The sequence below is a fragment of the Geotrypetes seraphini genome, chromosome 4, assembly GCF_902459505.1.
Source record: "Geotrypetes seraphini chromosome 4, aGeoSer1.1, whole genome shotgun sequence".
Classification (NCBI taxonomy): domain Eukaryota; kingdom Metazoa; phylum Chordata; class Amphibia; order Gymnophiona; family Dermophiidae; genus Geotrypetes; species Geotrypetes seraphini.
Genome location: NC_047087.1, coordinates 257973928 through 257992310, shown reverse-complemented (window position 1 = coordinate 257992310; position 18383 = coordinate 257973928). Strand labels below are relative to the sequence as shown.

The 18383-nt window shown below is 44.8% G+C and overlaps 1 protein-coding gene across 2 annotated transcripts in view; it reads right to left on the bottom strand.

The window, feature by feature from the left end:
• Positions 1-18383, bottom strand: part of PCGF5 (polycomb group ring finger 5) — a 123105-nt gene that overhangs the window by 80253 nt on the left and 24469 nt on the right. For both annotated transcript variants that reach the window (XR_004539239.1, XM_033942280.1), the window contains exon 3: positions 7202-7257. Coding sequence is in view for 1 of the 2 variants with exons in the window: in XM_033942280.1 (XP_033798171.1) it covers positions 7202-7257 (56 nt within the window). In the remaining variant the exon portion in view is untranslated. The remainder of the gene's footprint in view (positions 1-7201; positions 7258-18383) is intronic.

Sequence of the window (18383 nt, the reverse complement as noted above, 5' to 3'; positions counted from 1 at the left end):
CCTCGATCTCTTCGTTGGTACTGGACTCCACTAGTCGCTTCTCCTGTTCGCGGATTTCCTCTTCAAAGGTGAGTTCTTTTAGTTCCCTCACTGTCTCTTCTAGCAGCCGGACTTGCTGTATCAGGCTGCCCAGCTCCATGCATCGACTGCAAGTCCCCAAGGGGAGGTAGTCATACATATTACAGCTGGTGCAGAAGACTGGAAAGCTCATCTTCTGACTTCCTTGTTCCTTCTGAGATGTGTGGGCTTTTTGCTGCGAACCTTCTGTCTGTCGGCTGGATGTGACCTGACTTCCTGCTTGCTGTCTTCCTTTGTTGTGGTTCTGCTGGTGCTGCTGTGTTGTTGTGGGTCTGTTTGTTGTGGGTTTGCTGGTGCTGCTGTGTTTGTGGTGAATGCTTATTCTTCCTCTAGGTGTGTGGTGTGCGAGAAGTGCTCCCTGTTTCGCAGTAGCTACAAATAGAACTTGTAGCTTACATTCTAGGTCACTCTGTTGGGCGTCCTAGATTTCGGCTCCTTCTTAAGGCGAACGCCTTTGCTGCTTGCCTTCGCCGCGCAACAAACGGCTGTGCGCCGTTGGCTCGCTCCCTTTTAAGGGGGAGCCCAGGCGAGGATGGGAATGGGCGGAGCTTTCTCTCACCGCTGCACCTTGCTCCCGGTTCTCCTCCCGACTCCTCTCAGTATTCCTCCCGACTCTCCTGCTCTCTCTGACTCAGCCGGCTCTTCGCTGCTCTCCTCCTGGCTCTCCTGACTCCAATCTGTTTGTTCCCTTTTAAGGAGGAGCCTGGGCGATGATGCGGTGGGGGTGGGCGGAGCTTTCTCTCACTGCTGCCCCTTGCTCCCGGTTCTCCTCCCGACTCTTCTGCTCTCCCGACTCCTCTCAGTATTCCTCCCGACTCTCCTGCTCTCTCTCTCTGACTCAGCCGGCTCTTCGCTGCTCTCCTCCCGGCTCTCCCGACTCCAATCTGCTCGCTCCCTTTTAAGTGGGATCCCGGGCGATGACGCGGTGGGGGGGGTTGGAGCTTTCTCTTGCCGCTGCCCCTTGCTCCCGGTTCTCCTCCCGACTCTCCTTCCTAATCTCCTGCTCTCCCGCCTCCTCTCAGTATTCCTCCCGACTCTCCTTCTCTCTCTCTGACTCAGCCGGCTCTTCGTTGCTCTCCTCCCGGATGAAGCGGTTCCACTTCCATGATAGACAAATAAACCCCTAACGCCACACGATTGCTACTTCTCTAGCACATGATACCTGAGAAATTTTCAGTGATCTGGTAATATGCAAGTAAGAAGCCTCCGTCAGATCAAATGAGGTCAAAAATTTGCCCGAAGCCACTGAAGCAATGACTGATCTCAGTATCACAGGCGCCCATCCAGCTTACACTTGGCATGATTATAGGGCAGAGTTCTCCCTAGCGTCTTGTAGCTGGGTGCTCTGCCTGGCTAATTTAGATGAGCGCCCAGCTGTCTTCATCCAATGATGCGCTTCCCCCTCAGGAGTAAGTAGCATTTTGTCTTATGCTACATCCCCTTCCCTCAGGGCGTCTCTCCCACACTTCCTTTGCAATACAACCAAGGGCCCTGCTTTGGGTTCTGTATTGCTGATTTGCCTATGTGGTACGGCGCCAGCACTGCATAGTGCTGCCCATTTCACCGAAGGCCTACATATTTCCCACGGCCTCACAGTCTCACCTTTAAAGCTAATTACAGCAGCCTACAGAGGATTGCTGCAGCTGTAGCGAACCTAGCAGGCTGCTGTCAGCCTCCGCAGCATGTACCCTCTACCGCAATCACTCCTGACGTCATAGGAGAGGCAGGACGACTGCAGCAGAGGGAACGTGCTGCTGAGGCCAATGGCAGCCTGCTAGATTCGCTACAGCACTGTCGATCCTCTGCTGTAAATAGCTTTAAAGGTTGGTCCTCGACAAGCGGCGGTCACAGCGCAGAAGACAACCTCTCTTGCTGGGTGCGGGAAGCAGCGGAGGTAAGGCTGTGCCTGTCGTGAGGGCCCCAGCGGGATGTGGGTTGCCATAGAGATGCTGGATCTGGACACCAGAGGGGGGAGACAGAAAAGGACCTTGAGGAGAGGCGGGAAAGCAGACGAACCAAAAGGGAGGGGGTAGACAGGGTAGATGCTGGACTAGAGAGGGTAGAGAGAGGAAAGACCCTGAACCGAGGAGAGAGAGATGCCTGGCCCTGGGGAGGGTGAAGACAAAGAGAGTGAGAGAAACAGAAAGACCTGGAACAAAGGTGGGAGGACTCAAAATGATAACAGAAGGAAGATAGAGGGAGAAACCTGAAACAAAGAGGAGGCCCTTGACCTCTTTGAAAATAAAACAAATATAAATGATAATTAACATTTTCTCTGCATACAGTGTGCTTTGTGGGGATTTTTTATTTTATGATGAATGAATAAGATTATATTGTGTGTACATGAAAAATGAATGGAAGAAATTGCATTACAATTAGTACTGTTATAATGGGGGTGGGGTCAGGGGTGGAGCTTGGGCTGGGGTACTCAGTTGGTATTTGTTAGACTTAGGGGGTACTTGGCTTGAAGAAGTTGAGAAATACTGGTCTAGGTGTCTATAGAGTTTACTCAGCAAGGACCCCTTTTACAAAGCCACAGTAGTGATTCTCCCATGGCAAATGTACCAAAGTCCATTCAATTCCTATGGGCTTCATTGCATTTGCTTTGGCAGAATTGCTAGCGCAACTTTGTATAAGGAGCCCTGAGGTAGGAATTATTGTTTCTGTGCTATGTCAAACAAAAACCAGATTGCAGGGGATGCAAAGCATTAACTCAACATGAGTTTGAAGTTGGTTGAATACCAATCTCTCAAGTACGGTAGTTTTGAAAGAAATGGAAGGTTTGATACTGACCAGTAGCTATTCGGAATAAGAGGATCTGTATTACTTTTTTTTAAGGGTGGCTTAAATGCTAATTAACACTGCCTAAGTGTCAAACCTTAAAAAAGGAAGTCATATTGAGCATTGGAAAATAACTAACTAATAAAAATAGCACACATTTCATTTTCCCCACCACCAAATTTCCCCGTCCCATCCATCTACTTTTTCATGGAGAGAACACTGTAGGGCTAAATCCACCTGAGAAGTCCATTACAAGCGATTTAAACCAATATTGAGTATTTTGAAGGCAGATAGAGGATTTTAATATAAAAATCAGGAAATTCAAGATGGCCACAAGCAGCATTTTGGCCTAAAAAAATGGCCCTTTGGAGCAAAACAAAGTTCAAAAACACTGAAAATAGGATTTTAGAGTTGGAGGACCCTTGAGATAACCCCAGAAAACCTTAGTTTTGCCAATTTCTGACCCACCCCAATTTTCCCCTAGACAGTAATAATAATAATAACTTTATTCTTCTATACCGGCACAATCTTCTAGGCAGTTTGCAATCAAGAGAGCTGGACATTCAGCGAATTACAATATGCAGATAGTCAGAGGAAATACAGAGTGCAGAGACTTTAAGAAAGCAAAATTATAGAAATACAATTTGCTGAGCAAGAGTATAAGATATACAGTTTGGTAAGTGATGTCTGAGAGGACCTGTTTGGAATAGGCCACACATTTCAAAAAATACAGCGAAAAATTACGATATGATAAAGATAACAGTTTGTAGGTATCACAGTACCGTGAAAGCTGTACTCACAGAATTGCCATGTGCTGTACCTGCATCAGCTTCTCACTGCAGCTGAAAATGGAGAAGGAATTTCTGCCTCAGACAAACAAGGGTGGCTCCAGTGGCTTGTCTCTTCAAATTGCCTTTTATTCAGGGTCCAAAATCTGAAACCCTTGACTCATAATGCTCCCACACAATTCTTCTGAGGGGATGCAGTCAACCTCTGCCAAGCCTTCCAGCCAGTCATGGGGACTAATCAGTCTGAGCTCAAGTGTCTATCTCAACTGGGACAAGCACCGCTCCTTGTGTTAAGGCAGGCTGTCCCAAGCTCCAAGTGTTAAGGCAGGCCATCCAGGCAGGTGCTCTTTTAAAAATGTGGTCCTCCTGGCTTCAGACTCCAGTGTTTGACCCTTCTCCCAGGCAGAGTTGTCCAAGGACTACTTGGAACCTCTTAGCACAAGGAAGCCTTGAAAAAGATTGGATTAGTACCCAAAAATAACAAATCTAGTGCAAAGCAGAGGAAGAGACATCTTCTCTACTCGCTTGTAGAAGACTGAAGAGAGAGGGCATTGACCAGGGAGATAAGGAGGTGGAGCTGAGAAAAATGATTGATACCTTTTACAAGCCAACTCGCGAGTTACGTTACACAACCCATCCATAAGGAATTGCATGCTGTTTGTACAGGAATCCACAAATGGTGGTCTGGGTCCCATAGCTAAGGCTTCAAAGGCCTGCTTTAGGAGCAGCTCAGCTCTTCTAATTGAATATTCTTGAGTGCCAGTTGACACGGTGACAAAATATGTCACCATCACTGTGAATAACCGCAGGAAACAATCCCCATGTTATTCTTTAAGGAGAGAGGGAAGAATCAGAGTATGAATAGACACAACCACTAACCCTCAAGCCTTGCATTGCATGATGTAGAAGGATTGAGGCTGAGACAGACACGGGATGGTATCCCATGGTTATCCACAGGGACAGTGACTAATTCTGTCACTGTGTCATTCTCTAAGTGCCACACATTCCTACACCATGACTGTCTTCTTTGCGACCATGACCACAATAGCTTCCATTCTAAGGAAGACCTTAAACAGTTAATCAAAATTCTCCAATGACAGAGACTTGGTACCCCTGAGCACGAAGTCCAGGCTTTCTCAATTCTCCAGTACCATTCTACCGTGTTTCCCTGAAAATAAGACCTAACCCAACAATAAGCCCTAGCATGATTTTAGGGGTAGGTCTTAATATAAGCCTTAGTCTGGACAAAATTGGTGGTGCTGTTGCCTCGGTCTTCCAAGCCAGCCGAGGAGCAAGACCGTGTGCAGCCCTTTGTTGTTCTTTGCCCAGATTGGTTCCCAGTTTTGGGGAAGCATCTAAATAACATCCCCCCAGCAGAAACAGCAAGAGGAGGCGGTTGGGGAACAGCTGGAGGCTTGTGCTCATTGTCTCAGAGCTGCAGCCTGACGCACGCGCTCTCTCATTCCCACGGGAGTTAAAGAAGAAACAAGATGGCTGGTGACAAGCGATGAGGAGGACTGCTGGCATTCTTCCCCTTTAAGAGTCAGAGGCGGCCACTAACTGTCAGCTCTAGAAGGGCTTGGAGCAAAGCCGACTGATGGGCAGCTGACCCCGCAGTGTCCTGCCCTAGCAGGAGGAGAGCGCAGGATTGACACGGACCCCCTCCCTCCTCCACAAATCCCCCAACACACAGTCCATAAACTGCCGAGGAGGCTGCGCCAGACCCTTTGTTAGCTTGGGGGGCAATGCAAGGGACATCAAGGGTGAATTTTTCCTCCTTCCCCGTCACTTGAACGTTCAGAACATTAAAACAAAAATAATTTATATATTCAGAAATAACATATTGTATTTATGATCAAGCTGGTGGAATGGCCCTTTGTTTTAATCTTTGCCTTTATTTTGTTTTCTGATGGAGAAGACAGTGTAAAGCTCCAATGCACAGCTTAAACTGGGGGAAGAAATCTGGTTTGGTTGCTGAACCTACCCCAAAAATAAGACTTAGTGCATTTTTGGGTCCCAAAATTAATATAAGGCACTGTCTTATTTTCGGGGAAACACAGTATGGAGGGCCATACAGAGGGGAAAGATCTCACAAACCCTCTAGAATCCGGTACCTATTCAACTCATCTACTGGGGCCTCAATCATAATCAAGGGAGCATGTCAAACTAGACAATCAAGGACTTGTTTTTGATGGGTGTGACTGGTGGGCAGACTGGATGGACCATTCAGGTCTTTATCTGTCGTCATTTACTATGTATGTTTGTTCATGTCCAAAGAAGCTTCCCCTTCCTCAGAAGACATACTACCTTCTTCACTTGTGCCCCCACCCCAGGCAATCATCCTTTAGCCCCAAGTCTCCATCAGGGATGCAACCACTGCCATGTGACCCTGAGTTCAGTCTGGGCCTTTTCAAGGTCCTGTGCACCATCCCTGCTGCCCCTCTGACTGCTTAGGAAACTGCAGGGAGGCCAGAGCCTTCTGGACAGAGCTGGAAACTTTTTTTACCAGCTGGTATCTTAGAAGAAAAGAGCTGACCTGGTTCATCTAAGGAGCTACAGTTCCATCCAGCACTCTCGAGGCTCATTCAGGACTGTCATCCTCCCCTCCAACTCCTGCCCAATGGCCACATTTCCTGCCAGCAAGAAAAAGCCACCAGAGAACTTCTTCTGAGTATCAACTCTTCTCTAGCCTATCCTCCTCCATGAATACCAGCTGCCCTGCCGTTTTGCTATCACAGGCAGGGCAAAAACAGGAAGCAGCTGAATTAAGTTACTACATTGCTGTAAATGCCACAACAGCAGCTGCACTCTATCTCTGCAAAGCTGAGCAATTGCATACTACAGCAGGTGGAGTGCTTCTCCTGTTCAAGCCTCCCAAAAATGTTAATGTCCATCCATCTCAAAACTATGATTGGGAAGTGTCATGCTTTTTTTTTTTTTTTTTCCAAATAATGTTAAAGGCAGGGGAGCAGACAAAAGACTACTACTACTTATTATTTCTATAGCGCTGAAAGGCATATACAGCGCTGTACATTTTAACATACAATAAACAGAGAGGGAGAAAGACAATAGGGAGATCAAACATAGACCCAATAAGGGCTCTCCTTTTACTGTCCTCTCTCCTTTCAGTCAGGATTCCATGGGACCTTTGCTACCCAGTTTAAACCTGCCAAAGAAGGGCTATATAGTCCAGCCCTGGCCAAGGTGCCAAGACTTCCACTGCTCAATCAGGCGAAGGTCAAGATACTGAGACTCCCAAGGACATGGGCTATGGTCCAAGCCTCTGAAAACCAGACCACACTGCTGCACCAATCCAGACTGCGACCACATGTTGGAGGCAGAGAATAGTAGAGCCACACAGGACTAATCAATCCTTACAGTTGTGGTTATGTTACTGAATTCAGTGCTAATTGCACCTGCTGGTTTGGTGGGTCTGGCACGAGGCATGTTTTTGGAAATTTTATACAAGTGCATGTTATAAAATTACTCCCAAAATGGGAAAACCTCATTAGTATGTCTGTCCTATAGAAAGCAACAATTTCCAAAAATCTTACCTTCTCGAAGCCTGGGTACCAACTTAAATATGATTTCTTCCAATGTATTGTCTAATCTTAAAAAAAAAAGAAAATAATATATTTTAGAATCCCAAAATAAAGATTAAAGGGTCATGCTTATTAGTGTGCTAGTTAGTGCCAGCCTATGCTAACAGCTGCCATGTGCTAAAATCAGCCAGCACACTAAAAATCTTATGCTTAACTGCTTAGTGTGAGATGAGGCAGGGATTCCATACCATACTGCAATTAGTACACACTGATTACCATGTGCTGTCACCTGTGCAATTAGCAGAATGCAATTAATGTCTCCTCAGGAAGTGGTGTTATACGTATTCATGCTAAATTGTGAATGAACTTAACATGCATTAACTGTAGCAGACATACTAGAAATGCCTTAAGCAGTTACTGCACAGCTTTTACTCTTACAGTGTGTTAATTTTGGCTGTTAAAGCATGGTTTGGTAAACAGACTATTTAAATACCAAAAAAAGAGTAGTGTTTGTGTGAAACTTTTTTTTTTAAATCAGAACCAAATGCAAGGTATAGCCCAGAGTCAGCATTGGGTCTTCTGCTCCCAGATCATAGGGGGTAAATGATGCTGTAAAAGTAGTGTTAATAGACCAAAAATTGTGGTGGTGTTAGTGAGGATAAAGTCATTGTCATAGCTTAAGGGTAACATCTAGAGGCTTGATTCAGGGCCCATAGTCGCAAGGAGCTCTAGTGCCTGGACCCTAGCCCAAGACTATCACTGCAATGATCAAACCAGGTATATTGGAGAGAGGATATAAGATGGAGGAAAAAATCCTTGGGTAATACAACTGAATGTTCACTGCACCAGATTTCAGCCTTAGTTTTAAATGAAATGGAAGAGGAAACTGCCAGGTCAAATGAGAGCGTTAAGTAGTACAAGTAAAAAAATCATACCTCTGAGTATCTGCAAAATATTTTTGATTCCATTAAAGCATGTAGTAATTATGATAACAAAAACTGAGGATCAAAAAACTAAGGAAAATGTGTCTTATCTGATAATTTTCTTCCCTTTAGTCACAGCAGATTAATCCAAATACTTGTGGATTCATCTGCTGATGATGACAAGGAAAAATGTTTCATTTTCTATTAACATTTACAGTATAATTAACACCAACACAATCCCAGGTTAGCTGCTGCTGAAACATATAGGGTCATTTCAAACATTTCTGCAGCAGAGCAAATGAGCACACATCTGTGTACGAAAGAAATCTGAGTGCTTACCACCAAATATGCAAAAACCAATCATGGTCAAGGCATTCACTCTAATTTCAGCTGTTGTGCAAAAGTCATGGCCACCCAAAGGGAAGATCTTTCATTGAGTTACCCTACCTTGGGGTCTCATACCCCTTCCTGTTTTTGGCACCATAGATCTATCCTTGTTCTCTTAAATTTTCTCTTCATAGATGAGGAAAATTGATTTGGTTTTCGTGGGATAAGCAAAGTTGCTTATCTGTAATGGGGGTTCTCCACAGACGGACTATATCAGCTACATAAATAACATCCAGGGATATACAGTCATTTTTATACCATTTCAGGGACTGGGTCACAACTTCACAAGCTATTGCTTGTGCAAATCAGTAAGCTGTTTGAGAACCCATCGTGTTCAGACTTTCCTGTATCCCAAGATATCAAGCTTTATGGCAAATGCAGATTCATAGCTGATATCCAAATTTGCAGCCAATTGAGACACCGTTATCAGTCAGTCTTCTCTAATCAAGGCATCTGCCCTGTCAATATGCTCTTGTGTGCACGATGTTGATGGGCGACCAGAATGACTTTCGTTGGATGCACCCGTTCTTCCCACTTTAAACCTTTTTACCCACTCATAAACCCTTCATTGATTCATGGTGCTATGTCTATACCAGGGGTCTCAAAGTTCCTCCTTGAGGGCCGCAATCCAGTTGGGTTTTCAGGATTTCCCCAATGAATATGCATGAGATCTATGTGCATGCACTGCTTTCAATGCATATTCATTGGGGAAATCCTAAAAACCTGACTGGATTGCGGCCCTCAAGGAGGGACTTTGAGATCCCTGGTCTATACCGAGTCAATATCAGACGGTGAATTTCCACAGGTTTCACTTCCTTTGCCCAAAGATAGCACACTACTGCATGTTGTTTTTCGACGGTGCAATCTTGCAATGGAGCATCCATGTTTCTGACCTCGTGGCTGCCACATGATTAAAGGCCGAGCGTTGCACTGTGCATAGACAAACTATCTAATAGGCAATGTACAAGTACATATGTTATATTTCTCTAGCTTTGTTCTGGTTAAGAAGGATATGGTGATACTCGAGAGGGTCCAGAGAAGAGCGACACGGATGATAAAGGGCATGGAGAACCTTTCGTATGCTGAAAGGTTGGAGAAGCTGGGGCTCTTTACCCTGGAGAAGCGGAGACTTAGATGGGATATGATAGAGACTTATAAGATCATGAAAGGCATAGAGAAGGTGGAGAAGAACAGATTCTTCAGGCTAGCTGGACCCACAAAAACAAGAGGGCATTCAGAAAAATTGAAAGGAGACATATTCAAAACGAACGCTAGGAAATTCTTCTTCATTCAGAGGGTAGTGGACACCTGGAATACGCTCCCAGAGGAGGTGATAGGGCAGAGTACAATATTGGGCTTCAAAAAGGGATTGGATGACTTCCTGAAGGATAAGGGGATTGAAGGGTTTAGGTACAGGTATTAAATGAATAGGGAATGAAAGACTTAGGTAAGGTCCAATTACAGGTCACAGACCTGGGGGGCTGCCACGGGTGCGGACTGCTGGACACGATGGACCCCTGGTCTGACCCGGCAGAGGCAATGCTTATGTGCTTATATGTGCTTAATTTAATAATTGCTTTTAATTTTTGATTCACCTTCATAAAAAAATAATGGGCTCAATATCTAATCACAGACCTAAAGTAAATTCCCATGCTACCACTCCATCCTAATGCTGATAGTGCCATAGCAAACAGACCAATTATCACCTAATATTATCTAAATCATGTCTTTGAATATTGGTGACTAAAGACAAAGTTTATTGGTCACCAGTAAACATATAACTCCTATTCAAAAGTGGCCTGAACCTGAAAGGTCTGAATAGCCAACTCAAAAGATTTTCCAGGGCTTCAAAACTGCTTCATATCTATCATGAGTAAAAATAAGCAGCTACACTAGGTACTACTTTCCTTCATGGGTTTTATTTTAATATTTCTTTTCTAATGGTGAATGAAAGGTGCCGATAGCACTGAGGTGAAGACATAATGAAGTAGTTTTGAGTCAAAAATTGGAGAGGTGAAGAAAATAATCCAGAACTGACAGTATGTAGAGGACAAGTGAGTGGATCTAGCGAGTGAAGATCACTCCAAACAGAGAAGAGACACCAGTATCTTTTTCAATGGACCAATGAAAGGATCGAGCAGAGCCTTATGGAGTCAAAAAGTTAATTAAGGCATCACTGTGTTCCGAGGAGATTTCAGAGATATTTCCAGTTCACTAACAATTGTCATACATGCAAGCAACATATTGGCCAGGCTGCAGGTTGACTAAATAAAGGAGTATTATCAGCTTTAGTGACATCAGCAATGACAAATGTTTCATCTCCCGATACTCTACTGACACAAATTTTCGTTTCATCGATTGGCTTAAACTGGCAATTTCCTCCAAGTTCCAGCTACTGTATGTTCATTCTTTAACCTGGATTCCTGAAAAGGTCTTAATTTCTCAATGTCTTCCTTTGAGATAAGAATTTGACTCCAGTAATATTTTCTTCACAAAAGCTAAACAAATCATTTGGAGTCAAGATCTGATTTCCTAGGGGCTGCTCCAAGCTGGCATGTGCAGCAAATCATTTTACAGTACTCCAATACCATCACATGGTGATTTTCCATGGATAGTACCAAAAAAATTCCAATCAGCAGAAATTTCAAAGTCTTTGTAATGGCAGCATAGATTAACAAAATTTTTGTAATTTTTATATTGTACTGCAAATCCATTGCTAAAAGTAGTGTGCATTTTTAATTTCAGCAATAAGTTAATTCATAAAGGCAATTAAAGCTTTCAAAAAGGCATGAATTGAAACAGTGTCATGCTGCAAGCAGTCACTAATTATGCAGAGTCCTGAGTCTGAATTGAAGTAAAGCATAAAGGGGTGCAAAGTTACTTGGCAATTTTGTCAGTGAAAGCCTTGGACTGCATCCTGGACTATAAAATAATAGTTCTCTGCAAAGTCCATTAGGTTAATGAAATGGTCTTCCCTTAGTTTTCTCTGGAGTATCACAGTCAGTATGGACCCACTTCTTGAATGTAATTGGGTCATCAGGATCTGTATCCTTGAACATCTCAGACAAGTAATCCTCAAGTACCTCCTTGCCTGGACACAGTTCACAGCAATGCAGCACGTAATTTTTTGAATCTAAACTGCATACAATTTTGCCCATTAGAAATTTGTAGTTATTTAAGAAAGCAGCTGCCAACATAAGTTTAATATTTTGATGAACTGCAAATGCACACAGAATGGGTTCCAGCAGAGCTGGCTGTAATATATCATTTTGGACAAAGTTCACAAAATGTAGAGAAGCCAGCTTCAGGCCCAAGGCGTTGCTGATAAGCTACTCAAAGTTCTTATAAATTGCACAATAACACGTGCCTCTATATCCATTCACCATTTATCCTAACAGATACATAATCTTTTTTGCCAGGGCATAATCGAGAAAATTCATCATCCTGATAGAAATTATTGACTCTTTGTTCAATGTCAATTGAAAGGATCTTCCCCTGCCTTTTTCAAGGCATTGCAAGGACACCTTTGTCATGTTTAAGGCCTCTGGCCTGCTTTACCATTTGGGATGATATATTAAAAATACTGCATAGTCAATAGCCCAACATTGTGGGGCCAATGGAAGGATCTGGACGTTTTCAGCATGATTTGCAATTTATAGCTTTGCCTTCAGTTCCTCAAGTAATGTGTCATAATCAATGCATTTAGGGCATGAATTAATATTTTGCTTTTCCAGTATATCAATGGAAGTAAATCCACCTGCGGTTGCAATGCAGCTTGCAATAGCATCTTGAGTTTGACCTATTTTACGCTTTGCATAGCGTTTTGAGTCTCTTCTATTGACTTACTGTACAAGGCTGGAATTGGCCTTGTCTGAAGAGTCCAATGTATCTCCCTGTTCATCTGATGAGTCAGGTGGTTCTCCAGTCAACCGTTTTTTTTTTAAATCATATCTTGCCTGCATCTAGGGCACAGTTTCTGCCTAGGTTTGAAGATAGTTCCAGTAAAAGCCAATAACCAGTCTGCTGTTGGAATGTTCATGGAATGTAACCCCTTAGAACGACTATAGTCTTTCTTTTGAAATGGACTGCAACATGTGTGTTAAAGGAATTCAAATTTAGTTAAAAGCAATGGCTCATGACAAGAACAATTTTTTTTTTAAGTTCAAAACTATTTATTGGCTTTTGAAAAATACAGGGACATAAGCAAAACATAACAACTAGAGTAATTACAAGAAAAAACAAAGGTAATGCAATCTTAATCTGCATCATCAGTAAGAGTGGAAAAGTTGCAATATAAGAACTTGAAATGTTAATTTTGAATCATATTATTTTGACTATATTAACTTGTAAACCAAAGCACATTGATATCTAATAAGTTGGCCTGTTAGTAGCCTATGGCCCAAAACCTACATCACTAAATTTTATTAAAATTGAAGATGTGCAGCTAGGAACCTTTATGGAACTTGCAATTAATCACCAACTACTAAATGTATGTGAAAACAGTAGATGCCGTAACCTGAGTTAGCATGACAAGCCCAATAAGCTTAGATACACCATTTAATTTCACACCTCTAGCTCATTGCATATTACACAAAATTTCAATTCTCTTGGAGGCTTTGTTGGGCTGTAGTGCCTGGACAAAGTTGCTATTTTGCGTTCCACAAGAGCACAGTGTGATCTATATTCGACAGCCTCTACACATCTCAAACCAATAGAGATCCAGCTGAAAACTTGTACATGATTTCATTTGAGGCTATAAGAACATCCACACAAAATTTTATTCAATTTGGAGAAAGTCAAGTAGGGATGATTTTCAATATTGGACCACTTGACATTGAATAACCCTAAAATACATTCAGAACAGATCAGAAAGACATCTTCCAACTCGCATGTAGAAGAAAAGACTGAGGCGCTACAGCACAGTCCAATAAGGAAGAAAGTGGAGCCGAAAAGGTTAGATGATATCTTCTACACAACTTGCAGTTAGAGGAAAATAACCAATTGGTCAAGACTGATGTACCTTTTGCACCAGAAAGAAAGATTAGGTTTTTACCTCGATAATCTTTATTGCAAATGTGTCTAGTGGTTCTAAACCGCAGGGTTTTGCATCTGAACACACTAATTGTTTGCAGAAAACTGTGAATTATCTTTCAACTCCACCTCCTTCCCAGGAAGCTGCTCCTGCCTCCTCAGTTTGTATAAAAGCAACCAAGTAAAGACATAACTGGAAGGAGGAAAACAGGGAAGAATCCCCAACAGAACAATTCTGTTCTGCTCTGTAACAAACATTGCCAATAAACATTATAACATTCAAGCAGCTGCTATAAAGCAGATAGAAAAACTTATGCAAGCAGCACTAATCTAATATAATAAAATGATAGGCCGCGCATGTGTACTAAAAAAACGTGTTCCCTGATCCGTCGCGAAAACACGAGTGCGCATGCGCGGGTTTTATGTCACAGCCACCTCACAATAAGGAAGTTTCTTCACACGTTGACGATCGCCTCCACAAGCCTTCTCCAAGCCACCCGACGATCGCCTTCACAAGCCGGGACTGGGGTACAAAGACCGCCTCCTCCCCCCCCCCCCGGGACGAACCGAAAAACTGACCCCGCCGCCCGGGGTCTGACATCATCAGAGATGTGGCAAATCAAATCAGGGCAGTTGAAGGCCGTGAAGCAGCGTGTGTAGAGTGCTGCGGTCGCTGCTACAGGCGAGAGATTTGTGAAGAGTTGCTGCTGACCAGGGGAGCAAGGAAGAGAGACCGGGAGAGCAGGGAAGATGTGCTACTGAGCGGGGGATCAGGGAAGAGGGACCAGCGGAGCAGGGAAGAGGTGCTGCTGACCAGGGGAGCATGGAAGAGGTGCTGCTGACCGGGGGATCAGGGAAGAGGGACCGGGGGAGCAGGGAAGAGGTCCTGCTGACCAGGGGAGCATGGAAGAGGTACTGCTGACCGGGGGAGCAGGGAAGATGTGCTGCTGACTGGGGAAGCAGGGAAGAGGGACCGGGGGAGCAGGGAAGAGGAACCGGGAGAGCAGGGAAGAGGTGCTGCTGACCGGGGGAGCAGGGAAGAGGTGCTGCTGACCGGGGGAGCAGGGAAGAGGTGCTGTTGGACCGTGGTGGGAGGGAGGGGCGTAAAAATGGGTATGGAGCTGGGGCAGAAAATAGGGCACATGTGAGGGAAGGAGGCTCTACTAGCACCCGTTAATGTAACGGGCTTAAACACTAGTCTTATATAAAGCTCATAACTATTCACATGACCCGCTATCCAAGCATGGGCCATGGTTGGACCAACTCGTCCAACCCCCCACTTCCGGGCTCGAGTCTCTGTCTGTAGAAGCAAATTGTCTGTTGAGGCCATTAGATCCATCTGTGGAGGCCCCCACCGCAAAACTATGGCATTGAACACCCAAGGGGTCAGAGACCATTCCCCCCGGGTCAAGCATCTGTCGATTGAGAAGTTGTCCTACATGTTTTCTACTCCCGCTATGTTCATGGCTACATGCAGATAAGTTTCCACAAACTGGAAGAGGAGTTGAGCTTCTAGGTGCAACAGGGCAATCCTGGTGCCTCCTTGCCTATTGGTCAACAATGAAAACAATATTATCTATTAACAAAGAGTTCTCAGATACCTACACCGTTAAATCATGATAGATTGTTCCAACGGCTTATGCAGGTTGAGGATATCATTCATTGAGCTCTAAGTTATATAAAAAGTGAAAATGCTTTGTGCAATGAACTCAAATAAAGTGCATAGTGCTACTAATATGACCAACATTAACACTTATCTTATGATGCCTTATGTTGTAAAGGGAATTAATTCAAGTGCCCATTGTTGACCATTTGATAAGCGAGACTTAGTGCCATTGTAATTCCTTTGAGTGCCTCCTTGCCTATTAACATAAGCCACTGCTGTCACATTGTCCAAGATTGACTGCCTTGCCTTCTCCAGTGCCTGAAGCGCTAGTCGAGTGGCTCTAAGATCTAGTCAATTTATGGGCCACTTTTGCTTAGCCAAAGTCTAATAGCCCTGAACTGGGTATATTTATTTATTTAAAAAATTTGTCAACTGCCTATTCCTAAAGAGCATTACAAAAGTAACTGCAATGACACCCCCACCTCCCCCCACCATAAAAGTTAGCATCATCAGAAACTGAGCAGAGGAAATCAGAGCATGGGAAGGCCACGAAGCAGCGACTTTAGTGTGATGCGGCCACTGCTGGAGCCGAGAGGTTTGATGGTCATCTCGCGGTGGGAGGGTCAGTGGGGTCGGCTGCATGGCGGCGATAGTGGCGAGGGGGGAGAGGGTTCTACTGCACAGGGGGATGGCAGGCAGGCTGGCTTCTGAGGGTGGGGGTGGGACAAAGTATGGAAGGCAGTGAGGGGGAGCAGGGAAGAGGTGCTGCTGGACCGGGGGAGCAGGGAAGAGGTGCTGCTGGACCGGGGGAGCAGGGAAGAGGTGCTGCTGGACCAGGGGAGCAGGGAAGAGGTGCTGCTGGACCAGGGGAGCAGGGAAGAGGTGCTGCTGGACATGGGGAGCAGAGCAGGGAAGAGGGACAGGGGGATCAGCGAAGAGGTGCAGCTGGACCGGGGGAGCAAGGAAGAGGGACAGGGGGAGCAGGGAAGAGGTGCTGCTGGAGCAGGGAAGAGGTGCTGCTGCGCAGGGAAGAGGTGCTGCTGCAAAGGGAAGTAGGATGGGGGAGGGAAATGCTGCTGCACAGGGAAATGGAGGGGGAGGGTATGCTTCTGCTGCCACTGCATAGGGAAGTGGGGTGGGGAGGAAAATGCTGCTGGTGAGAAAAGGGGGCTGGGACTGAAAGGGAAAAGATGGGAGAAGGGGGCTGAGGGGGTAAAAATGGGTTTGGAGCTGGAGCTGAGGCTGAAAATAGGGGACATGTGAGGGAAAGAGGCTTTACTAGCACCCATTAATGTAACGGGCTTAAACACTAGTAGACTATAATAGCCTTACTCACTGTGCCATATGGTGCCTCCTGCTTCAGAATAGGAATTTAGCTGGAACAAATAGAGAAGAACTCTGCCTCACAGATTCGCTAGACAAACCTCGTCAGACTGAACCTCACCCCACCCCCTCACCCCGGAAAAACCTCATCATAAAGGAGGGGAAACCATGGAGCCAGGTCACTATTAATCCCAGCCGAGCCAAGAAGAAGACAAATAGCCTGCGCTCAAGCTCCTGAATAAATCAGGGATGTGGGCAGCTTCAAAATTACAAGAGAAAACTGGCTAGCTAGGTGTACCCCCAAGGGCTGATCCTGCTAGCAGCAGACTTCCACAATGCGAATCTGCATCTTTTCTGAGGCATAAGTCCCAAAAAATGGGAACCTCTGGGCACCGAGCCTCCAATTGAACACTTAGAAAAATATACAAAATTATTTTTTTTTAAATACGCAGAGCAGAAATACTTCTGAGCAACATGCTTGCAGAAAACAAACTGAGGGGGAAGGAAAAATTATGTTCTTACCTGTTAATTTTCTTTCCCTTAGACATAGCAGATGAATCCAGAGACCAATGGGATAGCCCACATCTACCAGCAGGCAGAGATAGAGAAACTGATTAACAGGTGGTCCTATTGGCTGGCACTCCTCCTGTTTATCCAGTATAGCTCCTTGCCCAAGCATCCGTAACCATCCATAGGCATAGCATGTAAAAAACTTATTTCCCATAACAAATCTCAAAATGCAATAATACAGAAAACAACCTGCCATAATAACAAACTGCGAAAGTTGCAAAAGAAAAAAACCGAGAGACAATTTCCAGAAAGGGTGGGGCTCTGGATTCATCTGCTGCGTCTAAGGGAAAGAAAATTAACAGGTAAGAACATAATTTTTCCTTCCCTAGCAACAGCAGCAGATGAATCCAGAGACCAATGGAATGTAGCAAAGCAATCCTCAATCTGGGTGGGAAGCAAACGCCACCTCCACAACAACCGAAGCACAAAACGCCCCTACCGCATGCGCCCCCCACATCTAAGCAGAAATGCGGAGAGAAAGCACTCTCGGAAGACCAAGTAGCCACGAGACAAATCTCCTTCAAGGAAAAACCTCTGGGCTGAGCCCAAGAAGTAGCCATCGCTCTGGCGGAATGGTCATGAAGTTCTTTCGCCAACCGCTTCCCTGCCAGCAAGCAAGCATAAAGAATGTCCTCCTGGACCCATCGAGCGATGGAGGCTTTGGACGCCGCCATATGTTTGAGGCGTCCCTTGAAGAATACAAAAAGGTGATCTAAACAACTAAAAGTCATTAGAAACCTTGCTTGCGGAGAACGCTACGCACTTTAAAAAAAAAAAAAGCAGTGAATAAAAGCACGTCTCCCCATTTCTCCTCCCAGGAAGAAGGAAGGAAAACTGAGCGTGTCATAAAAGAATGGATGACACCTCCTTAGAAAGAATTGTGGTACCGTCCAAACTGATACCCCAGATTTCGAAAATCAGAAATAGGAATCCCCGCTGAACAAGGCCTGCAACTCGGAAAACTGCAGAGCCGAAGCCATGGCCACAAGAAACCCCGTGTTCAACGGTACAAGGAGAAATGAAGCCTTCGGTAAACTGCGAAGAAGTACCTGAAGATTGTACCCGGACATGGCTTTCTAAGAGGTGTACAAATATACCGTACTCCGTTTAGGAACTGAACTACATGAAGCTGAGAAGTAATCGAAGAGCAATATACCTAGCCCTTGTAACAAGCTAAGAATGGCACTTGAAGCTGAAGGGAATTGAACGCTAAGCCCTCGGCAATACACCTGTGCCAAAAAGGAACTCCGGAAGGGTGCAAATGTTGAGAAGTATCCAAGAAAGGAAAAACCTCCAAAAGGAAGCAGAAGCCACAGATGAAGACGTCTGTAGTGCCTGGATAAGAGAAGAAACA